The 18,084-nt window shown below is 29.0% G+C and overlaps 3 protein-coding genes across 5 annotated transcripts in view; 2 read left to right on the forward strand and 1 right to left on the reverse strand.

The window, feature by feature from the left end:
• The window catches only part of LOC117169530 (DNA topoisomerase 3-alpha), a 22,604-nt gene extending 11,826 nt beyond the window's left edge, over window positions 1–10,778 (forward strand). Inside the window, exons 6-10 of the mRNA XM_033355951.1 lie at window positions 326–671; window positions 3,746–4,337; window positions 4,610–4,859; window positions 8,488–8,807; window positions 10,375–10,778. Coding sequence (XP_033211842.1) covers window positions 326–671; window positions 3,746–4,337; window positions 4,610–4,859; window positions 8,488–8,807; window positions 10,375–10,418 — 1,552 coding nt within the window. The 3' untranslated portion in view covers window positions 10,419–10,778. The remainder of the gene's footprint in view (window positions 1–325; window positions 672–3,745; window positions 4,338–4,609; window positions 4,860–8,487; window positions 8,808–10,374) is intronic.
• Window positions 9,941–13,089, reverse strand: LOC117169536 (protein chibby homolog 1). Its single transcript, XM_033355958.1, has 3 exons — window positions 12,594–13,089; window positions 11,276–11,391; window positions 9,941–11,005 (listed from the first exon to the last, which is right to left on the reverse strand). The coding sequence occupies exons 1-3, from the start codon at window positions 12,775–12,777 to the stop codon at window positions 10,913–10,915; spliced, it is 393 nt and encodes a 130-aa protein (XP_033211849.1). The 5' UTR covers window positions 12,778–13,089; the 3' UTR covers window positions 9,941–10,912.
• A 46-nt stretch (window positions 13,090–13,135) lies between these two features.
• Window positions 13,136–18,084, forward strand: part of LOC117169533 (85/88 kDa calcium-independent phospholipase A2) — a 14,417-nt gene continuing 9,468 nt past the window's right edge. For 2 of the 3 annotated variants that reach the window (XM_033355953.1, XM_033355955.1), the window contains exon 1: window positions 13,136–13,714. In XM_033355953.1, coding sequence (XP_033211844.1) covers window positions 13,494–13,714 — 221 coding nt within the window. In that variant the 5' untranslated portion in view covers window positions 13,136–13,493. The remainder of the gene's footprint in view (window positions 13,715–18,084) is intronic. The other variant, XM_033355954.1, reaches the window with a different exon arrangement.

Here is an 18,084-nt window from a genome sequence, read left to right on the forward strand (position 1 = left end):
TCCACCACCAAGTAAGTGTGTGGAGGGTGTGTAAAGGAATAGAGAAGGTGTAAGAAAAATGTAAACCCTTAGGGGACACATTAGAAGCTTCCACTCAACTTAAAATTGCTTAAAATGATTTGCAACTCAGTTTTTATTACTTCAAATGGAAAAATTTGTAGCTTTCGAGTTTGAATTTTTTAATCTCATTCACCGTAAAAAATATTTGTGAACCGGGAAATGATCGAAAATTTGTGTATGTGATTAAAACGGCCACCCTGAATTACTTTCTATAATTTAATTTCTTTTTTTTCAGAAGTCTCATAAATGTATCTTCTTTTTGCAGGATATGCGAAGGACGGAAAGATCCGAAAGATGTCCTTGCACAGCAAATATCAAACTACCGTAATGTGTTTCAAATAGCGTTAGGTCGCGCCAATTTAATTGATAGGGCTCTTGCTGAATATCTTGAAGACAATCCATTAGATGCTCCCGAAATCGAATTCGCAACGCCAGGCACAGATATCGTGGTTTTTAAATGCCCTAGGTGCGGCTGTGATATGACGCTGAAAGAGAGAAGAACACAAGAAGGAAGATTTCTCAGCTGCATGAATTTTCCAACTTGCAATAATGCTGTGTGGTTTCCTTTGTCTGTCGAAAGTGTGGAAGTTCTCAATGATGTTTGCACTCGCGTAAGTAAATGAAATATTTTTCAGGGTGTTTATCAGACCGGTAAAAGGTCAGGAATTTTGATTAACATGAAAAAAGCGGGAATATTATTGTACTCAGTTCTTTCAATCACGAAACGAATAATGAAAACGGCTTCGTTGTCGATAATGACGATAAATATAATTGATTCAGTTTGTATTTTTCTTAATTCTTTAAAGTTTTTAATATCTTAACATCCGGCGTATACTTAAAGTCGTAAATTAATATTTATTTGAATTTGTAAATATATATTTTAAAATGAAAGAGAGAAATTTACGTTTCAAAATAAAACTATAAAAACTGTAATTATGATTTAAAACATGAGATTTTGGAAGAAATATTTGTAATTCTTAATCTGAAAAGGGAATTTTCTAAGAGAATTATTATAGTTTAGGCTTTCAACAGTGATTTTTTGGAAATAATAATTTTGATTTATACCTGTTGATTTTTGTTAATGCGTTTTGTTGGTTTAAAATAGACTAAAATCCATTTTTGGTATTTAGTTGCACAGTTATTGAATTTGAAATATTCAATCTATAAACAAAAAGAAGTGTAAAATATTTAAGTTTAAAATTTGGCAGTTTTTAATACATACTTTGAAAATGGTTTTATTTCAAAGGCCGTTTTAAAATTATTATGTCTTAAAGCTCATATTGTTAATTTTTACATTTAAATACAATTGTGAATTCATACTAGGATGGTTTACAAAAAACTTGTTTCTATTTTTCGGCGGCTTATCACAACAGTTTGTTTCTCTGGGTTCAGATTTTAAAAAAATTTAGAGGTTGCGAGCATCAAATTTACGTAAAAATGAAGATTTTCATAGTTTTCTCAATTAGAAAAATATATATATTGTTGCCTGTTCTTTTTACGATTAAATAGTGCTAAGTAATAGCTTGAAAATACATTCTTTTTTCATTGAAAATTTTTTTAATAAAACAGATAGGCACGATTCAATAACGCTTAGCTCGAAAATAATTTTTTGTTTAAATAAAAATTGAATTCGGTAAAGTTAGATATTATCTGTGGCGTTTGGAAAATTCGGGTCTTGGCACTTATGCCCCTAGACCCTTTTGAGTATAACAAAGTATAGTTCTGACTTTAAAGTTTTTTTGAGAAGAATTATAATTTTGAATTTGAATATATATTTTTCCAAAATAACTAAATTTTTATTTGGAATGGGGAATTTTATAAAAGAATTAGGATTTTGACTTGTGACTTTTCGAGAAACAAAATTTTTAGTTGGTATGGGAAATTTTCCGAAGCAATTATAGACAATTCGGTATTGCATCAGAGAATTTTTGAAAAAAATCATTATTTAGTCCTGGAACAAGAAATTTTCCAAAAGAATTAAAATTTTTACTTGTAAAAGAAAATTTTCGAGAACAATTTTAATTCTGACTTAGGACAGTAAATTTGTTTAATTAATTGCAATTTTTAATTTGAAATTTCAAAAAGAGGTATAAGAACCAGACCGAGCATATAAAAAATGAGGGTTGCTACAGGTCAGGGAATTGCCGAAATTTAGGAAAAGTCTGGGAATTTAAAACTGGTCAGGGAATACTAGGGGAAAGCAGAGTCAGGGAAATTTGGATAAACTAATGATTAAGTTAATTTTATTATTTTATTGATAGTAAAAAATGTTGATAAAAAGTCAGCCTTTTTTTGTTAAATATTCAACTGTTTTGGTGGGGATTCTTATTTTTGCGTTAAAAAATCGTTTATTTTGGTAGAAATTGATTCTCTTTTTGCTTAAAAATCACGACGGGTTGGTTGCAAATTAACCTTCTTTGAAATAGAATTCAATTATGTTGTGCCAAAATTAGTCTTTTTGGTTTAATTCAACTGTTTTGGTTTAAAATAAAAATATTTTTGGCTTGGAATATCAATAATGACATTTTTCGTTGAGGGTTCATCTTTTTTGGTTGAAAATTCAACTACTCAATTGTAAGTGTAACTACTTCGTTAGAAATTCATTTCTTTCTAAGTTGATTTTTTTTCTTTTACTCAAAATTAAACTCCTTTGTTAACAAAATTTGTTTTGATTGTTTGAAAGCAATTGTGTTTACTGAAAATTTACTTAGTCTTTATTTGCTTAACATTTATCGTCTTCAGTTGAAAATTCAACTATTTAATAAAAATGTATTTATTTTGTTGAAAATTCTTCTTTTGTGGTAGAATGTTAGTCTTCTTAACCTTGGGTCGAAATTTCCGTTAAAAAATTTTATTTTTGTTCAAAATTCATGTATTGTGTTAATAATTAACCTTATTTTAACTATTCCGTGATCTGATAAAAAAATTGACGATAGAAAATTAGTTTTTTTTTGCTTGAAAATTCATCTTTTGGGTTGAAAATTAAACTATTTGGTTAAAAATTAATTTTTTTTGCGATTTAAATTTTTGGGTTGGAAATTGAACTTTTTTGTTTAAAAAAATCGTATTGTATTTTTTGTTCGAAAATTCAAGATTTTGAAAGGGATTTTTTTCTAATATTGTCTGAGGAATCTTTTTTGATTAAAAATGCCTCGTTTTGGTTTAAAAATTAATTTGTTATGGTTGAGGATTTAAATAATTTGTTGAAAATTCGTAATTTTGTTTCAAAATTGTTTTAACTGAAAATTTATTTCTTCCGTTTTTGGTTCAAAAATCTTTTTGATTTGAAAACGGAACTATTTGGTTAAAAATTCATGTATTTTACTTATTTCTTACGTATTTTTTGGATTACCCCTTTTATAAAATTCTGTATGGCTGTTGTCATTAAAAGTTTTAAAGATATATTTAGAAACAGACACTTTTTTGCATTAACATTATTAATCTCCTAAATGGAAGGTTGTTTTTATACCTTGAAAAAATGTATAACGTTCAGAAAAAATGAAAAATTTGGGATTTTGTAGCAACCCTGAACATTGACCAGTAGAAACCCCCGAAATGAAGGTAAATGGAAAATCGCTCGTCTGATAGACACTCTGTTTTTTATTTTCTCTGTTAGTTTTTATCCTCAGTACTGGACTGAGTGTGGTCTAGAAATTGTTCATTACTTTTTACGATTTTTGTCTAGTGTCCGGGAGGAATGCACAAATTGAAATTCAAGTTTAAGCCAGGCACAATGCCACGATTCTTTCCTGAGTATACAACATGTATCGGTGGTTGTGATGAAATATTTAACGATCAGATGGATATAAATGAACGTAATGTTAGAAAAACAACACGACCGAATGATTCTGGTTACAGCAGTAACCAGAGTGTTAATAGTACTCAAAGAAGTAGAATTGTACAAAATAATCCGAGTAGTCAGAGGAATGCGAATACTAACAGCAGCGGAAGTTCAAGGGCCGCTTCACAAGTAAGGCCAAATCAGGCTGCTCAAAATGGAACTAGTAGACCTCAAACGAGGCCAGCTGAAACTGCTCGAAATCAAAATAATTGGTCGGGCCCAACGAGAACTAATCAAAACCCACCGAGTCAAAATAGTGGTAATAATCAAGTCTCTAGACCAGCAAATGTCGGAATGGTTGCTTCGAGTTCAAATTCTTCTTTCAATAACTCTACGAACCAAAATTGGGGAAACGTGGATGGTGGATCTACGATTTTGTGTAATTGTCACGATAATGCGATACTTTTGACGGTTAGGAAAGAAGGACCAAATCAAGGTATTTTTCCAGTCTTCTATTATCGATTGTGCTGTTTTTAGAATTTTTTCAAAAAGGGATTTTTTTTAAATTGCAATACGGGCATTTTATGTGGCGGTTGTCCAAATTTGGTTGCTGGATTCTTGGTTTTATTTTCAGGATTTTTCTAAATTAACTTGAGTATTGGGCACTAAATAGGATTTTAAATTTGATTTTAATCCAATTCACATTTCTTAAATTTTAATATACTTTATTAAAACTGCGTTAATGATCATCTTATACTTTTGAAATAGGTCGGCAATTTTACAAGTGTAGTAAACCACAAGGATCCGGATGTAACTTCTTCACATGGGCCTCGGATGATGGAAATAATGAAACTCCAGCACGACCTCCTGCGCCTAATAACAGACCTTTTCAGGGTGCGGATAACAACCACCGTAATAATTACAATGCACCAGGACCTTCGACAAGTTGGGGAAATACTGGCACTGCAAACGATTCGGGCGACAACGTTATGTGCACGTGTAATCAACCAGCCAGAAAGTGAGTCAATATTTATTTCTATTATAGGTGAATAACGAAATTATGATTATTAAATTTTTAAGTTTTAAAGGCATAATTTTCCACTCAAATATGTTGTTTCTCATAACGAATAAGACGACACTTATCTTATATATTAGAAAAGCAATTTTATTTCTTTGACTTTTTTGCGTATTTGCGTCGTTTTAAAACAAAGCTCACTTCGAGGCGCTTACACAGAATACACTAACATAGAATATACTTTTTACATTAAAACGGATATTGAAAAAAATCAAAAGAAAAAAGCTGAGGTTTTTGAGTAAATTGACTTTAAATATTTTTAAAGAAGCCATCGCCATTTCGTTAATTTTTCAATCTTTTTTCAAATTTTCCAATGGTTTTCGAAAGAAGTCGAGAATTTCGAACACAGTCAAAAAGAAAAAGTCATCAGAAGAAAAATATATCACACTCCTAACAAAAATTTTGACCATTTTTTTATCAATCGCGTTTTCAATTTTCAAAATTCAACATAACTTTGTAAAAAAAAATTGGCAAATCGATAAGATATGTCTCGTCTTATTCCCTATGGAAGATAACATATTTAAATGGCACATTACTTCCTGTCATATTTGAAATTAATCCTACTAAAAAAAGTATTTCAGAACAACATAAAACCTTTTTTTCTTTACACATTAATCACAATAAATGTAAAAAAATAAACGAAATGAAAAAGTACCTTCTTATTAAAAATTTTAATTTGTTTTGAATGAATTAAAATATTTAATTTCAATTATTTTCAATTGATTTATGCCAAAGTAATAATTATATCCACTTTTAGATGACTTATACATGTAAATTGAGATTTCTTTTTGTTTTTATTTACAATATAATTAACAATTTAAGTAACTGTTAAGTTATTTTGAAATATTTTTTAATTAAAAAATGGGAGGATCACTTATTTTCCTCCTTACAATTAAGTTCACTTAATGAAAATAAACGTTATGCGCTGTGCTACCCGATGACAAGGTTATCAATAAATTTATTATTTAAAAGTATATTTTTACGTGGAAGTAATCTATCAATAAAGTGTTTTACAGATAAGAGGTTAATATTTTTATTAATATTTTTTTGGATACTTTCGCAGGGGGAAATGACAGAATTAATTTTTCTACCAAAATTTGAGTAGAAAAATCTTTCCAATAATTTTGATGTCGATAACTCGATGTCACGTGAAATAATAAAATTTTCAACGAGTTCGATTCGAAATTATTTTGAATTAAAAAAATTCAATTTATCATATTTTCAAGTATCGTATAATTCAGTTTACAATGCATAATTCTAAGATTCTTTACTATCAACAAATTTAACTTTTAATTTTTAATTTCTGATGGTTCATTTTCAAATTAAAACATTTTTAAATACAGTTTTCAAATTAAAGAATTTTTGTTTAAAGAGTTAAAGAAATTAATTTCTTGAATTGAGCAATATTTTCCTGTTCAAGTTTGAATGTTCCTATTTTAAATTTTACAGTTAAAAATTCTTCTACGATTCCAATGGAAAATGTTGTCATTTTTTGAAGTTTGAGTTTTAAATATTTAATCTTTCAACAAAAAGAAATGTAAAACTTTTAAGTTTAAAATTTTGCAGTGTTTAACACCTAATTTGAAAATGGTTTTACTTCAAATGCCTTTTTAAAATTATTATGTTTTAACGCTTGAATTCGAGAATGTTAGTCTTAAGTCTCCTATTGTTAATTTTTACACTGAAATACAATTTTGAATACATACTTGTTTCCGGAATTGTTAAAATATAACGGAATTTAATAAAAAATGCTCCATTTTTTAGGTTTATAATTTCAAATTTCAGAATATTTAAGGCCTCTGATTTAATATTTTATCATTTTGATGTAATGCCTAATTTTTCAGTGCGTATTATTAACCAATTAACCTATTAATGAACTGTACATAAAACAGGCTCGATTTGCTCAGATTACAATTTTTCAAATCTAAATGGCTTTTTTTTAGAGAAAAAAAAAATAATTTTGATTATAAAATTCTTAATCCTTTTAAAGCAAAATATGATTCTTCGGAAACAAAATTTATTTTCCACGAAACTGAGGTATTTCTACCCTACAAACATGAGATTTCAAGCCAAGGATATTTGGTTTTTACTAAAAAAAAAAGGAGAAATTTCAACTAAAAAATATCAATCTTAAAAAATGGAAGTTACATTTTCAGTTAAAAATTAATTTAAAACCAAGAAGAAAAAGTTTTTGCTACTAAGCAATTACATTTGCAACCAGACATAAATCAGCCTTCAATCAAAAAAATAAATTCTTAACAATATAGTTTAACTTTTACACGATTAGTTGAATTATCAATTAAAGGAGTAAAGAATAAACTTAAACCAAACTATTAAACTTTCAACATGAAATTTTTCTTAAAACGGATGAACATTTAATTAAAAAATTGTTTAAAAATATTTTAAAAGTAGTTAAATTTTCATCCAGAAAAGACTTCAATTCTCTTTTCAACGCCAAAATATTAAATTTAATCAAAAAGACAACTTTCTACGAATTACTTAAATTTTGAACAGATCAGTAGAATTTTCAAACAAAAAGTACGACTTGTCAACAAAATTTTTTCATTTTAAAGCAAATAGTTGCATTTTTGTCCAAAAAAGATGTAATTTTTGGTAAAGCAGGTGAGTTTTAAAATTAAAAAAACAACCTTTTAAAAAATCGTTGGTTTTTCAACCGAACCGTTTGCATTTTTATTCAAGAAAAATGGAATTTCTTCTAAAACATGATTTAAAAAAGCAGTTCAATTTTTATCCAAAGAAGATTCCACTTCGCTTTCCATCACCAAAATAAGAATTGTAAAAAATAAGTTAATTTTCTGCTAAATAGTCAAATTTTCAACCAAAAAGTACGACTTTTTAAAAAGATTGTTATATTTTTAACAAAACAGGTGTGCATTTTTGTAAAAGAAAAACGAAAATTCTGCTAAAACATATTAATTTTTAAATCAAAGACAAATTGTCAAAAAAAAAACTTAAATTTTAATTCAAAAAGATTTTAATTAACTTTTCAACACAAAAATACGAATTTTAAACCAAAACTAAATTTTCTAGGAAATGGTTGAATTTTCAATAATACAGTTGCATTTTTATCCCAGAAAGATGCAATATTTCTACTAAAAAAGTTGAACTTTTCAATCAAAATTTCGAATTTTCAGAAAAAATAGTTTTTCATCTAAAAAAGATTTCAGTTGACTTATCAGCAACAAAATATGAATTTTAAAGAAAAAGTTAATGTTGTACGAAAATAGTGGAATTTTTAACCTAAATAAACGAATTTAAAAAAAAGTTAAATCAGCAAACAAAAAGGATATCTTTTTAAGAAACTTGTTAAATTTTCCACCAAATAATAAAATTTGTAACTAAAAAGATAATCTGCAGAAGCAAGTTTTTGCGAATTTGCAAAAATTGCGTACATGAGGGAAGGACCTCCTTTTCCCTATTGTAAAAAATCGGAAAAAATGCCCCCCCCCCCATCCCTTGAGCTATTACATACATTAAGTACGGTCCCTTACTGGACACTCTGCTTCACATCAAGAATTTGATAACCCTAATGAATTCAATTTGTTTTTAGATTAACAGTTGCGAAAGAAGGGCCAAATAAGGGAAGACAATTTTACGCTTGTCCAAAGGGTATCGGCAGTACTTGCAAGTTTTTCCTATGGGCGGATGACGAGAACACAGGTTCGAATAACGGAGATGATTGGGGTGGTGGTGGTGGCGGAGGAGGAGGAGGTTGGGGTGGCGGAGGAGGTTGGGGAGGCGGTGGAGATTGGGGAGGATCGTCAACTGGAAGAGGCAGAGGACGGGGAAGAGGTGGAAGTTCAGGAGCTCCTAGAAAACCGCGAGCTACCGCTGGTGCCAAGAGGAAATGCGGAATTTGTGGAATTGAAGGTAAACAATTTTTCTATTTATTGAATAGCAATATTTAACATAATCACTTCTTTATTTAAAAATACTGAAATTAACTTCGCTTATTGGGCATGGTTAAATTGCGAAAAAAACCAACTTTTTTGAAAAACTCGATTTTAATCCGTTTTTCACTTCAAATCGTGCTCAGTGCTTCATTTTTGAAATTTTTTAATGAAAAATTCAGGGAATTCAAAAACGTTGTTTTGAAAAATAGTTATTAATTTTTTGCTGACGCTCGGCGCGAATCGAACATTTGTAACTTTCAGCGTTTCGTTTAGCGAGGGAATTTTGAGCAGGCAAATACTTCTCGCGGCAACAATGCGGAGAAATTTGTAATAAAGTTTTTTGGAAAGTTTCAGATCAAAATATTTGATAGTTTAGGAGTAGTGATGATTTTAGTGAACGTCAGCGCTGGAGTCTTTGAGCGTACTATGTACTTGTTTTTTTTGCTTTGCTAATATTCGCAGTCCAATTTTTTTCATTTTTGGTTTTGTTTCTTCCTCCAGTTGGAGTTTCTGGCAAACTCAAGGACATTTACTTATTTAATTAATCACTTACAATATTTAAACATATATTAACTTAGAAATCAAATTCAATGTTCCCTATATTTTAAGAGACGTATGAGTTTTCCGAGTTAATCTTAAAAACACTCTGATGTACAACACCCAGTGATCAGTTAAGGACTAACTGATCTGTTTTATGTTTGAAATAGATTTAGCCAATTGCAAGAAAAGTGTGGACAGGTTTGTTTTCAAAACGCATGTTCAAGGTCGCTTACGGTTTAAACCGAATATAGGTGTAAAAATTAGGTGTACATAAGAGAATCCTACATTTTAATCTAAAGAAAACGGAAAAATACATTGAAAATTTAATAAAATTCATGAATATTCTGTTAACTTATTTTCGTATAACTCTTATTCAATAAAAAATTGCATTATATCATATTTTAAGCAACAACTCACTAGCGAGAGAACGTGACACAGTGGAAAGTCTCAGGGTACATAGTGCGCTCAAAGACTCCAGCGCTGACGTTCACTAAAATCATAACTACTCCTAAACTATCAAATATTTTGATCTGAAACTTTCCAGAAAACTTTATTACACCTTTCTCCGCATTTTTGCCTCGAGAAGTATTTACCTGCTCAAAATTCCCTCGCTAAACGAAACGCTGGAAGTTACAAATGTTCGATTCGCACCGAGTATCAGAAAAAAATTAATAACAATTTTTCAAAACAACGGTTTTCAATTCCCATTACATTGTGGATCGAAGGACATCCTAAAGTACATTCCCTGAAATTTTCGTTTAAAAATTCCACAAACTGAAGCATTGAGCACGAGTTAAAGAGAAAAACGGATTAAAATCGATTTTTTCAAAAAGGTCCGTTTTTTGGATTTATTTTAAAAACTACAGAAGCTACAACTGTTTGTCTAGAGAAAAAAAGATGTTTAAAATTGTACCTACTCTCTCTAGTTCCATTTTTCGGCACAAAAATACATTTTCTCATATTTTAGTTTAATTATTTTACTATTGATGTTCCTTCTATTGCAGGCCATACAAAGAAAACGTGTCCGCAGAATTCAATGGATCGTTAATAAGATTAAACTTTTAGGTATACAGAATAAAGTATTTAAAATATTCGTTTTACTTCATTACATGCTCTCTAGGTAGAATGGGTATGTTACTTTTCGTAATTTATATTCAGGAAATATCTATTTTTTATATTTTATAAATTTGAACTATATTTAAAATAAGCTGACACTTACAGGCTTAAAATTACTCTAAAGAATCGTTTACTCAGAAATCTGTTGTCTTTTAGTATCTACATTTGAAGGAATAGATGCTTTATTAAAATTATGGAATTTAACACACCCATGATTAAGTAGTAAACGCTAGCGGTAATTCTAAACATTCTGTGCCTTCTATAAGTGATGTTAATAAGTTAGTATTGTAAATATGTACAGTATTTATGATCGAAGTGTTAATTATTTATTAACTTAATAAACTTTCTTTCGCGAAAAAATGCATTTGTATAAAATTCGATGTAGTCATGTTTATTTATAGTTTCTGGCTAAAAAAAATCTTCTTGTTAACTAGCAGGTCGTTTATCATGAGACATTCTACTCTTGAGGGCTTCTAATTCTTCCTTATCCAAATTAGCCTCTGCCGTTGTCTGAGTTAACTAGAAATTATGGAATATGTTAATATTTAAAGAATACTCTACGTGCGTGTCAAATCGTTGTGCTGTAATCATCTTTTAGTACGTTTGTGCTCATCAAAAGCCGTGAAAATGTTAATTTATAAAAATAAATGTTTTTTTATATTTCTTTTTTATACCAGTTTTTCATTTTGCACCATTCTTAAATTAATGAAAAAGCTCGTGCAATCTGTGTTTTGAAATAATTTGTTAAGAAAGTGCTTTTTAAGTGCGATGATTGAAACTTTTATTTACCATATCTAATAGAACTTCAAGTTTTATTTTTAGTAAGTTATTCTCCTCCTCTAGCTTTCTCAGATCTTTTTTTAGTGATTCGTTTTCCTTGAACGTACCACCTATTTGTCCTGATTCTACAATAAATAGCAAATAATGTATAAAAGTTATTCAACATTTAATATTCTCTGCGTAACTTCGTATTACGAGGTTTCTGTGTAGGATTAATAACAATTGGATTAAAAAATCTCGACAAAAAAGTTTCCCAAATTTTTATTTGAAAAATATTTACTAAATCTCTTTACATATATTTTTCTAAAAATAGTTTTTTTTAAAAATGTTTAATTATACAAATTGTTCGAAATATCGTACTTGTAGATCAATGATTTGATATTAAATTATCTGATAAATGGACAGTTTTTACTCAAAGAATTGACAATTGAAGATTTTATTTATAATTTTTATTTTATTTAGTATAAAATCACGGCAAAATTTTTTTCACTACTCAAATTTTTTCATTATACTATTGGGTTCGGAAATTAGTTCACAATGAAGGTGTAAAATATATCCTAGCAGTCAAATTGGTTGGATTTATTTTAAGTGAAGCAAGAAAATCGACATTTCACAAAAACAAAATTATCAGATTTCTCACAATATCGAAAACTTTCAGTCAGATTTGTCTAGTTCACACAATTTTTGTAAATACTGTACGTCAAAAGAAAATATATTTACTTAAAACCCTGATATAAGTCGTCTTAAACAAGATTTGCTTGCTTGAATGATTCAAGATTCTGCAGCAATTTTCATTGTTAGGAAATTCCGATTTCAAATTCAGTGAGTTACCTCAATAATTTTTCAGCGATTTCTAGACTTCAAAGTATTTTAAAGATTGTGAAAATATTTGGAAGCATTTTAATGAATTGTAGAGGATTTCTGGGGTTTGAAAATGTGTGTCTTTAGGAGCTTTCAGAAAATTTCAAGGCATTCTTAGAAAATTTGAAAAATTTAACACATAAAACGTTTCAAAATATTTCATGAGTGATCAATGACTATACAATCATTTAAAACTAAAGCATTTTCGTTTTTTGAAAATCGGGAGTCTGTAAAGTTAATGGGAACATAATTTTTGTTTCAGTTCTGATCATTTTCTTTTTAATTATTGATGTTAAGTTCGATATTACAAAAAAATGGTACAATGAGACATTAAAAAAACCGTTTTCTGAAAATTTGGAGCGGGGTACTTTTTTTGTGCAATTTAAATGGTAGTTTTTATGTTACACGGTTGTGTAACTTGCTGTTATTAATAGTGAAATGACGATTAATGTTTATTATATCTCACCAGGAATCCACATTCCATGATCAAAAACAGCCTGCTGTTCGCCCAGACAAATTCTTATTTCGCCAATGTCTGGACCTAATTCTTTTTCTAACCTCTTCGGACTTAGATCTTTATTTGCCAAAGAAACCGAGGCTTTTCTGATAGGAGTCTTTTTCGGAGAAAATTTGCTCGAAAAAAGTGGCATCTTTGATTTAAAATGAAGCCTCAAATCGCTTAAATCGTGTGTTTTACAACGGTCTAAAACTTCCTAACAAAGCTTTTGGAGGTTATACTTCTAGAAACGAGCGGCACTTTCCAAAACTCAATTAAATTATTCGTAAAATAACCGCAGCGACTTCAATACATGAGCTCGATCACTTTATATTGAAAAACTTATATTTTTAGAGCTAAAAGTCTTTATAAATGCAGTTTTTTTCATTAATTTCACAAGTTTGTTTACGTTCTTTATGTTAGCCTTCAACTCCTCTAACTCCACTTTACCGACCGAATTTGCAGATGGCGTTCTGAAAAATCACGTGACACACTTAAAAGTCAAAATTGGCGGTCTGTCATTGATCCACCAAGGAGTGATGTCACGTTTTCTTTCTGTATCTTATTCTTATCACGTTTATTTAGTTCTGTTGTAATTTCTAAGCACAATTGTGTATGTTTAAAGTTCAAAGTCTATTCCTTTAAAATTTCTAGTCATTTATTCTACCTTATTTTTCATCATGTTATTGATGTTATTTGTAATCTCGAACGAGCAAGTCTCATGAAAAGGTCTTCCTTCGCAGTACGTGATACGTTTAGACGTATTTGGTATGCAAAAAATATTCGTACTCGTAAGCTGAATAAGTTTTTTTTAGTACGCTGGCGTTTATTCTTCGTCTGCTCTTCTGATGATAATACACATTTACGATAATGGCGTGGCTTGGCAATATTGCCAATAGTGTGCTTCGGAACGTTTTCGTCGAAGCTCCAGCAGACGTAGTTTTGGAGGTTAGATCAGACCAGTACGGAAATCGACACATTCATTGCCGAGAAGACGGTGTTGTTTTGTATAATCCAGGAGACAAATATAAGGACAAGTATGAAATCGTTCTCCACAGACCTTGCACTGAAACGCTTCATCAGGCTTACAGGTAATTATATATCTAATTTCCTCTTCAAAATAATTAGGCTGGAGCAGCTATTTACCATATCGCTAGCGTGAAGTGATCTTCCAGAAGTGTATGCTCCACTTTGCGTAATTATTTTTAAATCATTTGTCGTATATGAGAAAACTCAGTTATTAAAGTGAATGATTAAATTATCATATTTAAATGGATTACTGAAAATAACTGAAATTAAAGATTGTCAACGTTTAACTTTCTGGGAAAGCCGTGACACAGTGCAAGATACTGTGCATTAGGTTCGTCCAAAAATTCGATTTTTGGTGACTCCCACCCCTCAATTTTGTTCGTTTTCCGGTAAAAGAAAATCCGTTTTTTTTCTCTTTTTCCGGGCTTTCGAAGTTAACATAGGGCTTTGAATGAGAAGAGCTCGATTTTCGAAAAAATGGAAATAGTACTTGTTATAAACTTTTTAGGAATTAAGATATAGTCACCTACTGAGGGAATATTCAAGGAATAATTCATGCTAATAATTCATGCTAAAGACGGTATTTTTTAGAATTTTTTCAAAATGAATAATTTTTGATCGATACTGAAAGGGTTTCCAATTATTTTGTAAATAACGAGACGTTTAAAGTTATTATATTTCGGGATAAATGATATAAAGTTGATGAATGTCAAGAGTAGTACTTATTATTTTCATATTTGGTAATTATTCAAACAATTTTTTCTCCTTATAATCTTAAAAAGCTATTATTTTCTGGAATTGATGACACAAAACGAGTGTTGAAAGTTATATATTTTTTAAGGATATTTGGAAATTATTCAAATATTTTTTTATTTCTTTGAATCATTTTTCCCCTGTAAAACGTAGAAACTTATTTTCTGTAAATAATGCACAATTAACGAATGTTAGAATAATTATTTTTCATGATGGGGAGAAAAAAAACGACGGAAAATTAAAATAAATTTCCCTGCAGTGTGTGACAACGAATGTTATTAGTGCAATAGTAGTGTGATGAGTTTATTACACAATTGCTAAAGTTAGTAATGATATATAAAGATATTATAAAAACAATTGATGAGATTAGAGAAATTATAAATAACCGAAAACTGTTTTTCGAACTAAACTTACATTTTCATTCCTGTAATAAACTAGTTTTCTAATTATGCATTTTTACATGATATAATACTTCAATTAGTTTATTTATATTAGATGGTGAATTTGTTGCAATTATTCACAACTATTAAAATTTCATTCTATATTCTTTATTTCTATGAATAATAGAAAACTTCTTGTATTTCGAACAAAAAAAATTATTCTACAAAAAGGCTCACGATTTTAATGTAATTTCTAATGTAATTTAATGTAAATTTTTGTTTTGTTTACAAATAAAACACTAAAGAGGACTTCCACATGAGTCGAAACGTCTGATTAAAAAAGCACCGTTTTTTATTACTGGATCCTAAAGCCCATGCAAAGAAAAATCAACTGACTTATCTTTTTTTTAAACATTTTTTCTGCAATTATTTAAAAAATTAATGATCACTTACTTGCGCCTTTGCATTGGGAAGTTGGGGAAAAGTTCCTTTTTTAAATCTCTTACACTATGTCGTTTATTATTTAATGTTTTCTTGTCTCACAACGTTTACCCTAGATTTTTTAAAGAATTAAATTTAATTGGTCTAAGAAAAGTTTAGCCCTTATTGTCTATAAATTAATTCTCTGTTCTGTTTCATTTAGATACCTTCGAAAAATCTGCGGGTATGATTTTAAGGAAAAAAGGACTATGCTTAGTTCAATTCAATTTAATTGTTTATAGAAATTATTATTGCTTAAACAATATGTTGTATATGTTCTGTAAAAAGGCACAAGTGAATAGTTATTAATGGTTCCAATAATTGCTAAATATATTAAACAAAAAAGTAGCACTATGAGAATTCGTTAATTGTGTCATTAATATTGCAAAAAAGAATAACTTTGTATTATTTGCAGAAAAAAATAGTTTAAATATATAATAGTGGTTCAAACAAATAAAATTTTAAAAAAAATTATAAATATCCGTAAGAAAAATAACATTCTCAACAGTTGTTAATTGTGTCATTAATTTCAGAAAATAACTTTACGCGTTACAGGAGAAACAATTGTTTAAACAAATAAAAATTAATTTAATAATTAATATAATAATTAATAATAATTAAAATAATTCCGAAATTAACTTTTAAAATATATTACTTTCAGCATTTGCTAATTGTGCTATTCATTCCAGAAAATAATAAGTTTCTATGATTTTAAGGAGAAAAAAAAATTTTGTACAAAAATTAAAATTGTTTAAATAATTACAAAATATGTTGAACAAAAAGTATTACTCTTGACATTCATCCACTTTATATCGTTTATCGGTCAAGATAATCATTTTTATCGATTAAAAATAATGCCTGTTGAGAACATTTAGAAAAATACTGTCTTTAACATGAATTTGATAGGAAATTGTTATTTTGCATTTGCATTCACAAAAAGTTTATAGCAAGTACTTTTTTCCATTTTGTCAAAAGCCGAGCTTTTCCCATTTAAACCACCGTGTTAATTTCAAAAGACTGGGGGCAGGGGTTAATGTTAAAAAAAATTAGGGATATTCTTTTTCCTGAAAAAGAAGAAATTGGGGGAACGATTACTAAAAATCGAAAGTCGAATTTTTACAGGTATCAATTTGCACCACCCTACTGTTCATAATCAACCACTGCTATTATTTTTTGACCGATTTGAAAGTTTTTTTCTAGAAATGCTTAACATTAAATTTTTAAGAGAACTGTGGTTTGAGATTTGTTAATTTTTTCACAGAGCAACAAAATATAAACAAATAATGTGACTAAATTGGCTTTTCCAGCTTTATGAATTTTTATCTTAAGTACAAATACACAAAGAAAATCACTATTAGCCGGAAGTATTTAACCTCCATTCACGGAACAGAAATAATTCTAATAATATTTAACTTAATTATTATAAACAATGTTTATAAACAAACTCTTACTAGTTTTATTTCCCATAGAGAAAATTATTTGTTTCGCGCTAGTTGTTTAGATTGTTCATAAGTCATAACTTTTAAATAAAAATTGGCATAAGTTAACATTTACTGTTTCTATTAACATTGCCAAAAACAGATTCTCAATAAATTTTCCTCTAAGTTATATTGATTTTTCTAGCAAAGTGATTTACAATTATCGTCAAAGGCATTATTAAATATCTTCGCGCTTTATTAAAGATAATTAATGTAGATTGTTGATATATCTAATAATAAACTAACATTCATTCAGAACGTGAATATGAGACATGAATATGATTAATAACAATTTCTATTCAAAAATGTCAATTAATTGCGTAGAAAGAAACTGTATGCTCTATCATATTAAATAGCCATTTTTATTACTTTTAGTTGAAACTTCTTTAAATTCTTTATGGAAAAATAGTCTTCCTGAAAACATTTGATTCTTTATTACATTTTGATCAAATGATCATTATTAACCTTTAGAGGACGGGGGTGGTCGAAATATCGACCACCCAATGCACACTAACTATTTGATGTTTTCGGGCAAAAATTGGTGCGTTGAATAAGGGGAAAATAGTGATATATCATATCATATCCATGAACTCTTCCTCACAAAATGTCTTGAAAATTTCATCAGGAGAACTTTTATCATCTAATCCAGCATTAGGCTGCACACCATGATTTTCATCAATGCCAACCATAACGATAAGATATAAAAAAATGACCTTGAAATGGTGATTTTCAAGGTCAAGGGTGCCTTCAGGACTTCTTTCACTATTTTTGTCGTACTCAGCGCATCAAAAAATATGGGTGTACCAAACTATAACGCTGAAATATCATATATTTTTTTTTTAATTGACCCTTACGTTACGGACGGGAGTGGTCGATATATCGACCACCTGTCAGGTCGGGGACTTGAAATGAGTTTTCTGTTGAGATTATGCATAAATATTTGGCTAATTGAAAACTCGAATTAAATGGAAATTTTCCCGTCCTCTAAAGGTTAAGCACAAACAAGATATTACGCATTACAATCATATTTACGATTTTTTAAAGCAATATTGTTCTGTACAGTTTTAACATACAGTGTATATGGGCCATTTTCATTCAAGATGATTCAAAAACTCATTATTATTATTATTATAAATATTGATTGTTACTGCACTTTGCTGGTCTTCTTTCTATGTAAAAATGAGAAGCATATAGTTTTTGTCTACAAATTTACTTATAACGAATATATATATATATATATATTAATCAGTGGAAGCTTCTAATGTGTCCCCTAAGGGTTTACATTTTTCTTACACCTTCTTTATTCCTTTACACACCCTCCACACACTTACTTGGTGGTGG

Source organism: Belonocnema kinseyi, chromosome 3 (genome assembly GCF_010883055.1).
Source record: "Belonocnema kinseyi isolate 2016_QV_RU_SX_M_011 chromosome 3, B_treatae_v1, whole genome shotgun sequence".
Lineage (NCBI taxonomy): Eukaryota > Metazoa > Arthropoda > Insecta > Hymenoptera > Cynipidae > Belonocnema > Belonocnema kinseyi.

What these genes read in the sequence shown, in the direction of transcription:
- LOC117169536 (XM_033355958.1), bottom strand. Translation starts at nt 12,777, where the DNA reads ATGCCACTTTTTTCGAGCAAATTTTCTCCGAAAAAGACTCCTATCAGA. An exon ending in TCATGGAATGTGGATTCCTG is followed by an intron (nt 11,392 to 12,593) that starts GTGAGATATAAT and finishes TATTTATTGTAG; the next exon opens with AATCAGGACAAATAGGTGGT. An exon ending in TTGAAGTTCTATTAGATATG is followed by an intron (nt 11,006 to 11,275) that starts GTAAATAAAAGT and finishes CATAATTTCTAG; the next exon opens with TTAACTCAGACAACGGCAGA.